The sequence below is a fragment of the Callionymus lyra genome, chromosome 9 (assembly GCF_982586985.1).
Source record: "Callionymus lyra chromosome 9, fCalLyr1.hap1.1, whole genome shotgun sequence".
Taxonomy (NCBI): domain Eukaryota; kingdom Metazoa; phylum Chordata; class Actinopteri; order Syngnathiformes; family Callionymidae; genus Callionymus; species Callionymus lyra.
Window position 1 is genome coordinate 3,717,567 of NC_141826.1, and position 17,283 is coordinate 3,734,849.

At 38.1% G+C, this 17,283-nt stretch overlaps 1 protein-coding gene across 1 annotated transcript; it reads right to left on the reverse strand.

Moving 5' to 3' along the window:
* Nucleotides 1-424: 424 nt before the first annotated feature.
* Nucleotides 425-17,005, reverse strand: fmr1 (fragile X messenger ribonucleoprotein 1). Its single transcript, XM_087798907.1, has 15 exons — nucleotides 16,686-17,005; nucleotides 10,560-10,612; nucleotides 10,385-10,478; nucleotides 10,153-10,224; nucleotides 8,466-8,614; nucleotides 8,157-8,250; nucleotides 6,831-6,947; nucleotides 6,581-6,751; nucleotides 5,580-5,658; nucleotides 5,362-5,501; nucleotides 5,056-5,142; nucleotides 4,480-4,705; nucleotides 3,512-3,709; nucleotides 3,164-3,243; nucleotides 425-2,896 (listed from the first exon to the last, which is right to left on the reverse strand). The coding sequence occupies exons 1-15, from the start codon at nucleotides 16,734-16,736 to the stop codon at nucleotides 2,735-2,737; spliced, it is 1,773 nt and encodes a 590-aa protein (XP_087655033.1). The 5' UTR covers nucleotides 16,737-17,005; the 3' UTR covers nucleotides 425-2,734.
* Between the last annotated feature and the right edge of the window lie 278 nt (nucleotides 17,006-17,283).

Below are 17,283 nucleotides of genomic sequence, written 5' to 3' on the forward strand. Positions count from 1 at the left end.
AATTTACGCTTTCTTGATCGTTAACCAACAAAAAGTTTAGTCACTAATTCAAGAGTGAAGTACTTCAGGTTACATGACTACTTGAAGACAAGTTTTTTCATCTTGAAGAAGGGAAGTTCGAACCCACAGTCCTTAAATAAAATATAAAACCCAAAACTATTCCTTAATCCAAGGTAAATCCTTGCACGGTGAGTAGTATTTGGTATCAATGTAAGATTTCTTCAATGCGAGTGCATACACAAACACAAACCTTCCACCATTCGAAGGTTTCATAAAAGTGGGCCGAGGTTCTTCTACCGCTGATCTATCTGGTACCACAGCGCCCTCACGTGGCTGGAAGGGAGTAATACAATCTTGAATCAAAGTGGAATTGTGGGAAACACGAAAAAAATAATAAATAAAAGAAATCACAGGCAGAAGAAGATAGGTTTTTGTGTTTGTTTTATTCAACAAGAGTTTACTTACATTTGAACAATTTGTTTACTTGAAACAACCGCTAATCATAATCTCCTGTTCAATCAAAAACCAACAAAACGTTCTATTAGTCCATCCAGGTCACAGCAGTCTAAGTTATCGGACAATATAAAACATCTTAGAACACACAGGGCATGTACGAGCCATTAATCCAACAAAATATTGGAGGCCTTATTATTACGAGATCTTTTTTTTTTTTTCAACACGTGGTCAGCACATCACAGAGGTCAACAATATTCGCATTGTTTCACCGCCACAATGACGTCAGACAGCCACCTGTCTTTATCGTGATCTGACAAAAGATCCGACCCTGATGTGTCGTCCGAACCAGAACAAAAATAAAGAAAAGTCTCACGGGGCACATGACTTCTCCTGAGGAGTGGAGCCAATTCTGATCTACACAATTCAATTTTGGGATCAAGGGTGGAGAAAGTGCATGGAGAAAGTTTTTAAGTAAACTAAACCTTATTGTGCGAGACATGCACTCAACACATACGCCAAACATGTGGGGAAAGGGCCACATCCTTCAAACAAACAGTATAAAAAGCAGTCAATGCCCTCAAAAACGGGCCAAAATTACAGTTTTAGAAGCAGAAATCCAGGTACAACAATGATAATGACCAGTGGATTTAATTTTAAGACTTACATGGGAAAAAAAGAATAGTGACTGTGACTAACTTAGCATTTCCAACTGCACAGAAACCAAGAGATTTTAAGAAGTAGAAATATTGAAGTGAGCAAAAACAGTGCCAATAATCTGCTAATCGATCACACATCTCCAACACAACAGACAAAAATCGATCTTTGACGGCGACAAGAAAACGGGAGTACCTGGGGAAATTAATTAATTGGGAGACCATGTCTAAAGAAATGGAAATAATCAAAAAGGAAATCAAAAAGCGTCCAATACCTTCAAACAAACTACTTCTGCAAGACGGTAAGTGATGTGCAGTTAGGTTGAGCAATTTATGCTGATATCCACCTACTTGAAATAAATAGCTGGTTAATGAAATGCAAAAAGATAAGCTTGTACATTCAAAAAAGCTCCACTACGGAATATTTCTTTCAAATTCAAACATAACATAATCATAACATACTGCTGTGTCTTTAAAGTTGTTAGTAATTCTATCGAGCTAACTTGAAGCGCAACTAATGTTCACTACACTGGCGCAGCAGAATCATCAGACACTTCAGGTGACATCAGAGCACAGATTAGTATAGTTGGTGAGCAACTTTGGAAGTTGACCAGCCTCATATAAGGGAAGCACAGAATGGAGAATAGATCCATAGGATACAGTGGGACAGACTGTAACTGTGGAAACCGTTAAGCTGCTGGACATTCATTTGTTGCTCGACTAATTGACACATTTGCCGCAAACCTAAATGTAAACAAGAGACTTTACAGCTGACATTCTCCAGCTCCTCCGGTCTGGAACCATGGTCGTGAATTCACAGCCATTACAGTTCGAGACAGAGACGAGTGTGAGCTAACCAGGCTGGAGACACTGGAGTAGTCAGGACCAGTGATCCAGAAACATGTACAAGAAATTACAGGACAGTGCTGTCGAAAGCGATCACAATAACTCTGGGACCGAAACGTACCAGCGATTTACGAGTGCAGTGCAACACCAGTCCAGCAGGCTTACAGAGGAGTTCAACATGGAGGTGACTGAACCAAAACCACTGGATGGTGTTGACTAGGTCAGCTTAGAAAAATAACTTCTAAACCTCGGCCAAACCGTTGGTTAATTTCAAACATGGACATGGTATGCAGTGCAATGCAGAGTTTTTATCTGAATGGTTGGATTTACAAAAGAGATCTCAGTGAAACATACAAATATCTGCGGGGGGAACCAAACACGATTGATTTGAAAACTTCACCAGGAGAGAGGAGCCTGGACTCTTCCTTTTGAATCATTCTTAAATGAAAGAAAACATGCAGACAGGTTGCTATACCCTGTATTGAACATGTGAGAGTGACTGTGCTCTGCTGGAGGCAGATTTAAGTCACGCTGCTTCACCTCTAGTCAACAGTAAAAGGAGGATCAGTCACAACTGAACAGATTGGCAGGTACCAGGTCAGATTCAGATCTGGACGACCACTTCACTACAATGACTCTTCCATGCTTTTGGAAATGTGTGTGTGTGTCTGTGTGTGTTTGTTAGACAAACTCAAGGGAGAAAAGTTGAAGGATGGTGTATGACCTGTTGCCTGCGAGTGTAAATGTGACTGAGAGGAAAAGGCGGTCCAGTGATGCGTCTATGACACTCCGTTCACCAGTGGAGCAGCATCTGATTTGTCCTTCTTTATCCCTCGGTCTCTGATGGACCTGTGAGATAACGACCCTCCGCCGCCGGCCCCGCCTCCTCCTCGGCCACCCGAGTGCTGCACACTTCGCTCATTATTTCCATCCACTCGAATCTAAGGGGGAGCAAAATCAAAAGGATTGGAACAATTCTCTCTGGAGATTCACTGTGACTCTTTTATTATACTTTACTATACTTCTTATAATTTATTTTACACCATGACAATGGGTATCCAACTTTAAATTCATCTGTGGATCATACTATGCTTTAGAAGCATGGACCAATAATAAAAAAAAATGCTCATGTTGTAGAAATGTTACCTATTGGTCTCTTGGATTTTTTTTCTATGTCAATATACACATTCCCTTTGATATGTGTTCACCTGTAAAGAGTCTTCTGGTGGTCTCATCTTTGGGTCCCTGAAAGGCCGGGGTCTTGACTCGTTCCACTGCATGTCATCACCTGAAGCAGAATAATTGGTGAAACCATGTAAATCATTAGATAATCAGGCCTGTGGGGAGAGTAAATGAATAGAAATATCCGTGTGCCCGAAAAACTGCTTATACTATACTAATTTACAGGTAATGGCCCAGATAAAAGCGTTCTTCAACAAATGTTTGACCCCATATAACATAAACTGATACTGCTTCATATAGATTAATCAGCCCATCTAAGGATTGAACCACTAAAGTCTAACCTAATGCATGACGCAGCACCGCATTCCCATTACCTTTGTACACGGCTCTTCCTCTCCCCCCTCGTCCTCGCGGTCCTCCCGGGCCTGGCCTCCTCCTCCCTCCATCTGTCCGTCTGGGTAAAGAGCCACCTCCAGTCATCAGATCTTCAGTAGGTGCCAGTGACCAGTCGTTGAGCTCGTCTCTGTGGTCAGACTCGGTCTCGGAAGCGTTAGATGCCTCAGAGTTAGTGCCTGGTAGATGGAATGATCAAGTTGTAAACAAGCACAGAATGTGGTCATGGTTTGAATAAAATTCTTCAGCATAATTCTTTTTGAGCGACAATAATTTATAAAAGCTCATATTTGCATGATTACATTTGAATCCTAGTTGTGAACTTGACTAGCATAGGGGAGCTTCTCAGTTGTTATTGTTTATTTGTAGAGAAATGTGAATTGTAGTAACAGCTCAAATAAGTCAACTGATGTAACTCTGTTTATACATCCTGTAATGCAGGAAACAACAGCCATTTCTCACTTCTCTAAACAAGATAAAATGGTTTTCAAAGTAATTTTTTTTGGAGAAATGTTTATCTGAAGTTGACGAAAACATTTAAAAGCAAAACCCCAAAAATTGTGTAGATCAGAGATCATAATGTAGAGAGTGCCATCTAGTGGCCTATCAAGATAAAGGAACTGTATCGTGATACCTTATCAGCTGTTTCAAGAGGTCTCATAAAATCATCCCTACTAGGGTCCATTAAAAAGCTTAGAAGAAACAAATGTAAACTAAATAGTAACTGAACAAGAGCAATTAAACAAACTGTGATCAGCTTTTTGGTGAATAAAATAGACAAAGTTATTCATGGATTACGGCCTAAAATCATATTAACATATTAGACTATTAGCAAGTGGACAATTTACTACATGGACGTGACTGTTAATAGGTAAAATGAGAGTTTTACCTAGACTAGGTCAAAACCAAAATAAAAACCGTCAACATACGCTCTATACCAAATGCTCACCTGAAGCAAACGCTGCCCCGCCTCCTCGTCTCCCTCGGCCTCCTCTTCCCCCTCCACCATAGGGCTTCCCTCCACCTCCTCCTCGTCCAAGTCCTGTGCCGTTGTCAAACACGTAGGTTTTGTCTTTTAGGTTTCGTGGTCCTGGTCCTACCCCGCCGGCACCGCCTGATATCTGTCTTAACTGCTCGTCGATCTGCAGGCGCTCCAACCGAAGCTGATCCACTTCCTGTCAACAGTCGGGACCATGTAATAATTCGATGCAACATTCAGAACTATTGTCACCACATACAATAATTAAGATGGGGCTTTCAGTGTTCATACTAAAATACACTTGTTGTAAAGAGTTCTGAAGCTGTGGAGTATTTTACCCCAGTATAACAATTCTCAGTCATTTGTAGCCCTGTTGTCAATAAATTTAAATAAATAGCACTTGGGTTATTGAACACGTTTTTAGGACCGGCAGTTTTTCTTTATGCATTTTCATTTACCAACATGCTGAAAATCCTCATTACACCCCGATTTGTACTACCTCTACATGTTCTCCTGTGAAAAGTGTTTCAATCACCTTGATCTTACCTTAAGGTAGTTCAGGTGGTAGTCCAATAAAACTCTGGCGTTGGAGATGCTTTCTTTTGTCCCCACAAACACAAAGGGCACCATCCCCTACAGTCAACATTGAGAGAAAATACCAGACATGATAAATAAGTTAAATTGTGACTTTCTGAACAATCACAATATGGTGGTTTTCCAACATTCATCACAGTATTTCTACATACTTAAACATATAAAAGTTGTTTTTTCTTAAACTCCCACTGCATAAAAAGACAATACAATAACATTCTCAAATTGGTTTGAAGAAATTTTGTTGTTTTCAAGACTGACCTCATCAACTACTGCTGCAGCAACGGCTGCAACAGGCGATGTTGTCTTCTTCTCACTTTCAGGTTCAATACGAACCCGCACGACGCCCGACTTGTCCACCACCTCCTGGATCAGTTTGCCGTTTTTCCCAATTACCTTCCCTGCACACATGACATCAAAGTACATTTCAAACACTCTTTTGCAAACATGAAATGCAATCTTGAGCATTTTTGTCTTACCCACTAAGTTGCGTGGAACTTTAATTACATCTTCAGAAAATTCAAGGAAGCTCCGAGCTGCACGGACCGCCTCCTGATCCTAAACCAAACACCCACGTGGATCATGTCATTTCATCTTGAGCAGATGTCAAAGAAGTTACAGCAGAAGATTTTTATAAACATAACTTGATAAATAAGGACATTTGAGTGACATATTTTGGTGGAGGGAGTTTGTTGATGTGGGGCTCGCCATCATTGGCAGTAATCTTACTGCAGAGAGATATATAGATGATCTCCTGCAACTGTAGCCATTACCATATCTCCACAGTCTGAGACCAAGCTCCATCCTCTGAGATGATGCCCCCACAAAGTGAGGTTTATCAGAGACTACCTCCAAAATTTGGGAGTGAAAAGGATGGAATGGTGGTCCAGCAGTCCTGACTTCAACCCCATTGAACATTCTACAGCTTGGGTATGTTGTCTGTGCCAAAGTGAACAACACAACCACGTCGGCTGACTTGCAACAAATGCTATTTGAATAATGAGATGAAATCCCATAGCCGTGTGTGAGGAGGAGATGCCAGGCTGTATATGGTTCTTCCACACGCTATCATGGCTTCCGTTTGTTCAATGAATAAATACATGTTTCTTAAAAGTTTGCCACCATTTGAAACGAGGAATAAACAAAATATCATTAGAAATTTTATGAGATTCTTTACCAAGAATGATGGTTACAAATAAGAAATAATATACCAAAGCCAAATGTCCATACTTCTAAGTCATGATTATTAAGTTATGACACATGAAGTCAAGGCTTTGCAACATCCCAGTGGGTCTGAGTGGTTCTGACTGCGATAAAGATACTGCAGCAAGTACTACATCTGACTGGTGCTGAACTCCCTTCTATACAACTGACTATTAACAAAACTCCAAATAAGAAAACCAGACAGCTGCCATAACATTAAAAAAAATATCAAATATGAAAAACTCACTGTGCTCCTTTTAATGCTGGCCAGTCTTACCTCTCCGTAGATGTGAAAAGTGCATGTTTCTTCATCAAGATCAATATTGGTGACTCCAGGGACTTTACGAGCCTGCTGAATGTTGGCTCCGTGAGTGCCGATGGCAAGACCCATTAAATCATCCCGCACAGCAAACTGTTCATGGAACCGGGATGCCAACTGTCTTGAGCTCTTAAACACAATTGCAGAACCAACATGTAAATGTTGCAGAGGGGATTTGATGACATGCATGCAAGTGTTGTGTTTGCACCTCCAGTTGCTTTGAGGCCTCTTCATTCCTCAACATGAGGGACAGTTTGGTCCGTAGGCTCCTGAAGTGCATGTCACTCATCATGTTGGCTCGCTTTGTTGTAAATTCATTCACTGACTGTTAAAAAGAAAGAACACAGAAAGTTCTTAGTTACAAACAGAGCATACTTATTTCATTCTCAGTACACAAAGGAGGGATGAATACAGAAACAATAATGAATTCACATACCTCTTATTTACAGATAGGATTTTTTTTTAATTGATCAAATATAATGTATTTAGTTTTATAAGAAAGGCTTAAGCCAAACCAAAGGTCAATGTTCTAAAAATAGCCTTATAAAATAGAACTTTTACAAGATACAAAACCATTTGAAATGAAAAATGTAAAGGCCATGAAATAGATCGTCAAACTGGCAGCCAGTGTCTCGACTGACATAAAAGAGTGCTAGTGCCATTTGAGGCAGTTTGCGAACTGATCCAAAAGAAATGATGCAGAAGCGGCAACCTGTTAAATACTCCCTTAGAATGAGATAAAGAAAATAAGACTATTCCCGCTACTCCATTTATAATTATGGATAGGTTAGCTCACAACTGTTCTCTTCCTGTTTGCTTTTGCGGATGAACAAGTTAAAAAAAAGAAGAAAAGAAGAAAAAACAGGCTTAGTCTAGACACAGAGCAGGTTATGGCGGTCATTTTAAGGCCAAAGAATAGTTCTGTAGGAACCCTGTTGTATTCATGAGAGGGTAAGCAAGCGGACACAAATGTCCTCTAAAAAAAGAAGATTTACAATGGAAGGCAGTGAACATTTTTATTGAAACCAGAAGTTGTATTCATAGTACAAACACCCACCTCTGCAGTGCAGAGAGCTGTGCAGCACAGGGATAGGATTGTTACTTTCTTTCCCATATACACTTTAAACTTCTCAATAGTATTTATGTTACAACTGACTCACAATAGTAATTTTTTTTTGTCACTTATTTTGACTATGATCTGCATTTATACAGTACATGTCTGTGTGCATCTGTAAGTGTACAACAAAAAAGTCCCCCTTGGATCAGATTTATAGGGGCTCAAAATATAAGTGATGTTTTCTCCTGTAAAGCATTCTGCTGCAGTTCAAAATGGACTTTATGAAGCCTTTTTGTACTGAAAAAATGCAGTTTTCAGCAGAGTGTAAACTAAAAGAGAAGTGATAATGCACAACTGCCATTTTAGGTTAATATAATCAAATACACATTACAAAAAAACGGAACATTTTTATCCTCCTTTGTAGAAACTCTTGATATTCAGAAAATATTCAAATAGATAAATAAATGCTGTACTTACCAGAATGACCAGCTGTTTCTTCTCAGAATCATAAGTGACACTGAAAGCACCTACGGCTTTTTTGAAGTCTTTGTGTGCCGATTCTTTGGAGCACCTGGGAAAATAATGATGACTTCATAAGCGATCGTTATAACGTAAATCTTGTAGACAAGCTGAGACCAAAGGGTCAGACGGATGAATAGACAGTGTTTTTCTCCAATACACAAGTGATAAGTAGCTTTTAAAATTAACCATGTTTTTTTTTACATTTTTAAAATGTTCCACTAAACCATATACACAAAAGATGAAGTGTACATAGATTATACTTACATCTGCCGAAGATCCTCTGGAACATCCAGTCTGACCTTCACAAACGTAGTTTTACTGGCTGGTTTGTTCGGGTTTACCGGCCTTAACCGATCCAGTGTCACGATCTCATTTAAGGTAGCATCACATGCTGCATATTCTATCACATAAAACTACAGAAAAACACAAAGTCAACAATATGGTTAACATTGAGCAATTATTGTCATTAAAACAACTAAAAGATCAACAGCCCTGGATGTTTTGTTCAAGTAAAACAGATAGCATTGTGATCACTGTGACATTATTTCTTGATATCGTTAAGAGTGTCAGCATTAATTATAAATAAGTCAAACTTTAGATGCTTAAGTGTCAGCATTAATTATACATAGGTCAAACCTTAGACGCAACATATACCTATAGGATATTGAACTTTTGAAAAACCCTGTTCACTTTTCAATGTGCAGTGCAAAAAAACAAGTTAACAGGCTGATACAACTAATGTAGATGAGTATGATAGATATTTTTCAAAGGAGATATATAGAGGGATTAATAAAGTGTATCTATATATATCTAAGAAGGACTACAGGAGTTTGTGGATACCACAATAGTCGTTTAAGAAGGTTAGGTTAGTTTAGGTTTAAATATTAGTAAGTAATAGTAAGTAAGTAATTTGTATTTATATAACGCTTTTCCAGACCAAGGTCACAAAGCGCTTAAACAATCAAAACAATACTCAATAAAATAAATACTTTAAAGGTCAAGATAACAGTAAGTTCCAGAAAATGAAGGAAAAGCCTGCCCAAATAAAAATGTCTTAAGACGTTTCTTGAAGAAGTCAGTAGATCCATCAAGCGCAAAGAGAGGGGAATATCATTCCAAAGCTTAGGAGCAACAGCCTGGAAGGATTTCTCTCCTCTGGTCCTGAACCGTGGGCGTGGAACCATCAGTAGATTCTGATCCACAGACCTAAGAGCCTGAGCTGGGGTGTAAGGCTGGATCAGTGATGTAAGGAGGAGCTTAACCATTTATAGCTCTGAAAGTAAGAACCAGAATTTTAAAGTTGATCCTAAAAGAAACTGGAAGCCAGTGAAGAGTTTTAAGGATCGGAGAGATGTGAGTTCTTCTACTAGAGCGGGTCAGAATTCTCGCTGCAGAGTTCTGAGTCAACTGAAGGCAAGACAGCTCCTTCTTGTTAAGACATGAAAACAAACTGTTACAATAGTCCAGACAAGAAGAAACAAATGCATGGATTACAAGCTCCAGATCATGTTGTGACATCATTTTCATAATTTTAGAGATTTTTCTCAGTTGAAGGAAACAGTTTCCGGTCAGTTTTCTGCAGTGTTGAACTAGATACATGTCTTTGTCAAATCCAAACACCCAGGTTTCTCAGGCTCAGTTTGACAGACTGACCTAAGTCACCCAAGTACTGACTCAACCCTGGAACCTTATCATCAGGAGCTGCAAAGTGTTTTCACTCAGCCATTGTTTGATTTCTAGCAAACAATTGACTAAGCTGCTCAGCCTCTGGGGCTCAGTTGGATCAAAAGAGCAGTAGAGCTGGATGTCATAAGAAACATCTGGAAATCTCTGAATGATTTTACCCAGGGGAATCAATTACAGCAAAACAAATAGCTGATGGCAGTGGGTTTTTCTTCCTCATGAAGAACACCAAAATGTATTGAAATTGTTTCAATAGTTTGGTCCTCACCTCTCCTTTGACCATGCGAACCTTGGCCATCCACCAACCACACGGCTCCTTGTCATTGGCTCTGGAATAGACCTGTCCAATGAAAACAAGTGTTGCAAAACTTAAATCAGACAATTTTAAATAAGTACTTGAAAGTTGAAGTTTGAATGTGTTTATTAACCCAATGTTTAGTATTTACTTTTCTAGTCAGTCTAGCAACCAGGCAGTCTACACAGAAATGTTCGCGGCTCACCTCAACTTCTTCGTTCTCATTGATATCCTTGCAGGACCCTGTTGGAGGGGGAAACCGCACATCCTGATGTGGGATCTGTCGCTCTGGCTGCCAACTTGCAAGGACATGGATTAGGTGAGCAAAGGTAACATCATTGGTAACTGTTTAATGTGACAGAGGGCATCTTAGTACTCACTTGTTTTCAAATGCCACACTGACGGATCCGTCATGAACATCCTTTATAAAAGCCTGGGAAAGAATTAAGAGAACACATTAATGTTCAACTTTCAAGTTTTACATCATTTGCATTTAGAAATATGATCATCAATTATGAGGTTTATTTTGTTAATATTGGACTTTGTGACTCTTTGGGTAATACTCAGCATGAGTTTGGTAATTACAATTTTTTAAAATTTCAAATCAAACCTTAAAACTCACCTGTTCCTCATTACATATCCCTCACAATGCTTTCAATCTGCTCAGCTGTTTGTTTTATTAACTTGTTAGCGCTGTGGCCTTCTGGTTTTATTGCATTACATGTTTAAGTGCATCATGTGATTTTATTGTATGGTGCTATTTTATTGTTTTATTTGTGAATCGAACTTGAGAGCCCAAAAAAGCTCATTTAAATGTGTTTTCTTATTTTTTAACTGATCTTGGACCTCTAATGTAATCATCAGTAAGTGTATGTTTGTACAAAAACTTGTATTTTTTATTTTAAATATTTACATTAGAAAATGTGCTTAAGACCCACTGAAAACTGTCAGATCTATAAATCTTGTTTACCATAACCACACCCACTCTGCTGTGATTGGCCAAGCAACAAGGTTTGTCAATGCATGTCATCAATCCTGGTGATCACCACCTCCAAGGGCCTCCTTGTATAAACAAAGTGGGGCGTCATTGCAGCTGGCTGGAGGAGTGAAGCTATTATTACATCATAATGGACTCTGCTTTCGTAACCTCTCGATCGCTGAATTTTTAAGACCTTATAAAGTTATAACAAATTCAATGGATCATAACATCATCATCATTAGAGACTTAATGCATCTTAGAGAGGAAGACAACATTGTATTTGTAAACATGCCAGTCAGGAGAGTTGGGTTTTCACATTAGTTGCCCTTTTGTTCTCGGTGTTGTCTTGATCTTTGAAGTATGTACTGTTTTGAGTATTGTTTTGATTGTTAAAGCGCTTTGTGACCCTGGTCTCGAAAAGCGCTATATAAATATATATTACTTACTTACTTTAACATTTTGAAAATATTCCACATCATAAAAAAAAACATTTAGTTTTTAGTATCTTAGACTGGTTCTATTAACTAGCCATGTTAACAAAAAACTTTTAAAGCTTTCTCCTCTTTTTTGGAGTGTGTGAGGCATTTACAGGTTATGCCTCCATAACGCCTCCAGAGCTGCACACACTTTTTAGATCCTGACTTTACTTTCCCTCACTCAACTGAAAAAAGAGAAGAAAGAGACACACTTTTTCAACTATTTATTTACAAGCCATGCAAAATAAAAATGGTTTATTGGTCGTTTTCATAGCTTTTCGTTGAGCAGTGGTAGAATCAGAAAGTGTATAAAACTATATTTAATACAGATGTGAGAGGACCTCCGATGCAATGCAGGGATAAGAGATCAGAAAAGTCTATAAAGTAACGTGTGTGATATTCAAATTTGTACCAAGGATCAAGACATGTTCCCACACACACATCCCTTACTGACAATGTAGCCAAACAGTGGGTACTCATCGTCTAGAAACAGAACCAACGTTATCAAGTTATAGTGGAATATAGACTCCATTCTTGCCTTTTTTTTCAGCTTTTAAATGCTTTTAAATAATTGTTTGTAAGCTAGTGTCCTGTCCTTAATGAATGAATGGATGGATGTAAGACAAATGGATGTAAGAAGACAATGCACTACATTGAATGCTTAAAAAAATATTCTTGAAAAATCTTTCATGGTCTGTCTAACCATGTCCTAAACTGAAATGGAGTTAGCCATGAAATGTTCAAACATTCCATGTGATTCTGCACACCTGGCCATTTTAGAGATGGTAACATAAACTGCATTAATTGGCAAATAATACAAGAAAACAACATTGGATAAAAGGATGGTGTCTTCATTTTTTAACAACCATGGTGACGTGTTTGAAGTTTAAATGGTTGATTCAAAGACTTGACTTTTGATGAGACATTTAATTGGTGCTAGGGTCCAGTTTCCTCAATGTTCGAAAGGTATACATTTAAAACGACTGTGAAAGACCAAAGGGGGTGTCATGTAGACTCATTGGAAACCTTAAGTCAGTAAGCAAGCTGGCAAGCTTCAGGTCATTGTTTTGGTGAACAAACTGCACAAAATGCCAATGGACTACTAGCTCAGGATAGGTCCATGATATCCTTTGCTAAACGACAATAATTCCATGGCATTTCGTTTCTCATTGATTGCTCTATGACTCTGAAAGTTTTTGTACTTCTTGAAAAGTTTGTCTTTTTGACCAATCTGTTCTGTATTTTCCAATTCCTCCTCTTGATCTTCTTTTTGCTGTTTCACAACATTGGCCTCCCGGTCTGCAATCATGGCAAAATTTGCCTCCACATAAGGTGCAAGGATCTCTTTCACTCTCTGCCCTTTCTGCTTGTCCAGAGTCATTTGTAATTTATCCGACTCCAGCACTGCGCTCAACAACTCATTTTTCTTATCTACTGCTTCTTTTTTCTTTTGTTCTTTTCCCTGCTTTTGGCGCCTATAGTCAACTAGAAGGTCATTAGTCATGGTAGCCCTTCGCTCCTTATTTTGTTTCTCTTTAGCCAAGAACGTTTCTTCCTGAGCCACCTTTACAGCCTGCCTGTTTGCCTCCTCCATGGCTATTGCATCCGTGTGTGACTTCATATTCTGTGAAAATGTATCTGTGACAAGTTGTTTGTTGATCCAGAGCTTGGAACTCTCCTTGACCTGTTGAGCAAGTTTCTGCCTTTGTTTCTTCTTTTCTTCTATGTCTAGTTGAGCTAGTTTCCTTTCCAATTCTTGTATACTCTGTACTTGAGCCTCTTTTTGCCTGTGGATCTTTCGCTTGGCTATATCATCCAGCAATTCTTCATTTAGTTCTTTTTTGGACTGAAAGGCTATTTGTTCTTGACAAAGGTCATCTTCTTTGGCCAACTCATATAGATATCTATATTCTTCGATCTCTTTATCTCTATTATACATTTCATTGTATCGTCTTTTCTTGTCGTTTACTTGGTCCTTCAGCTGTGCGGCAAGATCTACATTTCTCTGCCTCTTCTGCTGAGCCCCATCATTTGATTGTTTCAAAGCTTCAATGTTTTTGCGTAGCATGTCTCTATCAAACTGTTCTTCTCTCACCTTGGCATGTCTGTTATGCTCTCTATTTAGTTTCAGTAATTCATCATTCTCTTTAAAAATTTGGCTTTTTATAACTAAAGCATTGAATTCTCTGACATGAGGGTCTTGGAACAAAGACTGCATTTTAGACCTTTCAAGAAGTGCTTCTCTTTCCAATTTTTTACGTTCCACCTCCTCTGCAGCAAGCTTATTAAGATGGCTTTCCTTTGCAAGTTCAATGTTTTGCTTTTCCTCTAGCATCTTTTCATAAGCCTTCATTGCCCCCACATTTAATTTCTTATTTTTACGATTGGCAAAATTTTCAAGTAATTCCTCTCTACTGTACGTCCTAGGTATGACCAGCTTGCTGGCAGACCGGATCTTATCTAGATCCGTCACAGATAAAGAAAAATATTGTGAAGCCATTTTTGTAAATGACAGTGGGTGTTGCTGTCTGGTACAAAAAAAAGGTTTCAAAATGTACCTACTATCTAAATTTGGGCGATCCTGGGCCTGTTCTACTTATAACCTTTCGGACAAAAGCAGAGATTACATCACTGAGCAGATTTATGAAGACAATAGTCTATTCTCAAATTATGTAATGCAAATCAGGTCCAAATTATCCTTTATAAGGGTGCTTGGATAATTGATGTGTTGTTGAGGAATGGTGGTTTCTTTTAATGTGCTTTGAAGTTGTACACATTTACTCTGATGTTGCCAATTCCGTCCTTTGATTTAAAGATCAGGAACATTTAAGAGCACATTTAAGATGAACTAAATTAATCAGATTTTATTTGTGGAAGTTAAGGAGCAACATTGACTAACACAATGTTTTTAGAACTCTACTAAAACAAAAACAAAACCTTGCCTCAATGCATTATTATGAAAAGTCTTGGAATATGCACATTTCCAACTGTTTTTCAACAGTTTTAAAGCGGCAGTTTCCTAATCGTTTAAGGATGCTGCAATGCTGATATTAAAAAAACGGTTTGAAAATGTATTAATAAAATACACTTTATATACAACTGCTGGACTTGTTACCAGCACTTTAAAATGAATATCAACTATGAGTACAGAAAATTAGTTACTTAGTTATAATAACTGGGGATGGACATTTGGTAATAAATGCATACCAGCTTATAGGTTTGTCAATGCTTACAATTTTTCAATACATGACCGACGTCTGTTAGCCTACATCATGTCATGGCACCTTATATTCCGAAAACTATATTTTTGCGCTGATGTTAGACACCAGCGCCGGTAAAGCGGCTTCTCTGCAGCAGAGAAGATGTGAGTGGATGTTTGGAGGATAAATCACGCTACAAGATGCACTTCATTGTTTATTGTTAAAGTTTACATTTGTGTTAATATTTTGAGAAGCACTTTCTTACAAGCACTTAAATACCAATTTATTTGCCAGAAAAAGTTTATCGTTAAAGAAACAATATATTGTTGTTACAACAGTATGGCAATATATCGTTGTTAAGACAGATTCACAATATATCGCAATATACCTCAGAACACTGTGAATAAGTGTGTTTCCCCTCTGGGGATGAATAAACATTTTCTATATCGTATCGTCACACATGTATCGCAATACGTATTGTATCGCCAGATTCTTGCAAATACACAGCCCTAAATGTTATGCGACTGCTTGTTGTATATTTTATTTTTGCAAATTGGCGTTTGTTAATTTTTTTTTTAATCCATCTTTCTATCTATTTACTGACACCATGTGGTAAAACATGACTAATCATTTTTTTAAATGGGCTATTTGAAAGAAAAAAAAAAACCCAAATGAATCACGTTCTTATTCAAATAAAATCTGTTTAAAAGAGAACTCTTCAACATGTGAAAACAGTGGACCTATTTACACGTTACGATGTGGGCTCTACAAATATAAATTACTTACTTACAAACCTACCAACTTAACTTAAAAATTGTTAATTAATTTTAGTTTGGGAATCAACAATGCTTTTCTGTTATCTTTTATTGTGTACCAATGCTGTTTAGTTCTAAGGGACCAAAGACTTGACAGGAATTCAGATATCTCCAGTGCTGGGGAAATTGTAATGCATGTTAGTTGTCACACAGAGATAAATGGTCAACCGTTAAAATAAACTGTCAAAAACTAAAACATACGATATCCAAATATCCGTTTTTGATTTTTTTCAGAATCTGAAAAAAATAGTTTTCCAATGACGTAAACACGTAAACGCTTTTCTTTGTGGATAAAAGAATAAATAAGATACAGAAAATAAGCAATAGAAAAACAGAACCGAGCACCAAGGCAGAGATTCTGTGGCGTCTGTTTATATCGTTTTATACAAACGGAAAATGGATGTTATGTGCATTCTGTAAATGTATGCATCCCTTAGCTAACTTAAATGATCCCAGAGAAAAGAGTTTATTTTACTATTATCTATTTAAATGCGTATTCTGTTCCCACAAACATGCTTATATCAAAAAACAAAAAAGAGCCACCAATGATAGAACGTATTAATGACAGATTTACTTGTAATGTTTTGTCAAAAATATTTTCAACTCGACATTTTGTTCCTGGTATTTTTCAATAAATGTGGTCCACATTAAGAATTTGTCAAAATAGTAAAACACAGACTGGTGGCTGGTTGAACATGAAACCTTGTCCACAATAATACTCATGTCGCTCCCACAGGAACCAGACGTGCTACTATCTACACACTAATGGGTTACTTAACTTATAGTGGGTCATTATAAGCATTTGCTCATATAGGCAATCTTAATAGCCACACATTACCGGACCTTTTTTAAAGACATTAATATTTTATGTAAAAAGACGCTCAGTGGGGACGTTCAGGTCCCCAAGGGACAGACATCAGTGTCTCCCTTCAAATCCCAATGGAGAATAAATGATGACTTTTTGTAGCTAAATCATTTGACCATTTTAGCACACAAGGAATAAAAAAGCTTAAGATATAAAATGTCAAAAACTTACCTTGTAATAGGCCCCGCTAGTCCCCCTTACTTCCACAACCAGTTCATCCATGACATAAGCTAGCTAACTACTATTATCGAAGCGAGTAGTTAGCTAGCTGGCTAGCCAGACGCTAGCCGAAGCAGACTCGGCTACCGTTCGCCTAAAGATAAGGTCTAAACTTGTCAGCTAGACCGGAGAGCAAATGTTTCGCACAGATTTATTGACACGATCGTCGACTCGCACTTAAGTTATACGTAGCTTTGTTGACTTATGAATATACGTGGCGTGTATTTGGCTCTTTCGATTAGCTCGCAGATGCTGCTAGTGTCGTCACCGTCTTCTTCGTTAGCTCAATAGTCATGCTCTTTCCAGACGCGATCGGACATTTACGCCCCCTACAGGTAATGCTGGAAAGGACAGGTTCACGTCGGAACACCCTTTCCCGAACACAATATTGATTTAAATACAACAATGTTTTAAGTTCATCATTCAACTAGTTAGCTGGATATACAACTTTTATGGACATGTATTTTTGTTTTGATAAGCTTAAGCTTTTGATATATTACAAGATGTTTTGGCAAAATGTTATTATAGCTATGGTTACAAACAAATTCGA

Excerpts from the sequence above, each read along its gene's own strand:
- fmr1 (XM_087798907.1), bottom strand. The coding sequence starts at position 16,736 with ATGGATGAACTGGTTGTGGAAGTAAGGGGGACTAGCGGGGCCTATTAC. Across the intron at positions 6,948-8,156 it reads AGAAACAGCTGGTCATTCTG|TCAGTGAATGAATTTACAAC; the intron begins GTAAGTACAGCA and ends TCTTTTTAACAG. Across the intron at positions 3,710-4,479 it reads CGGGGCAGCGTTTGCTTCAG|GCACTAACTCTGAGGCATCT; the intron begins GTGAGCATTTGG and ends TCCATCTACCAG.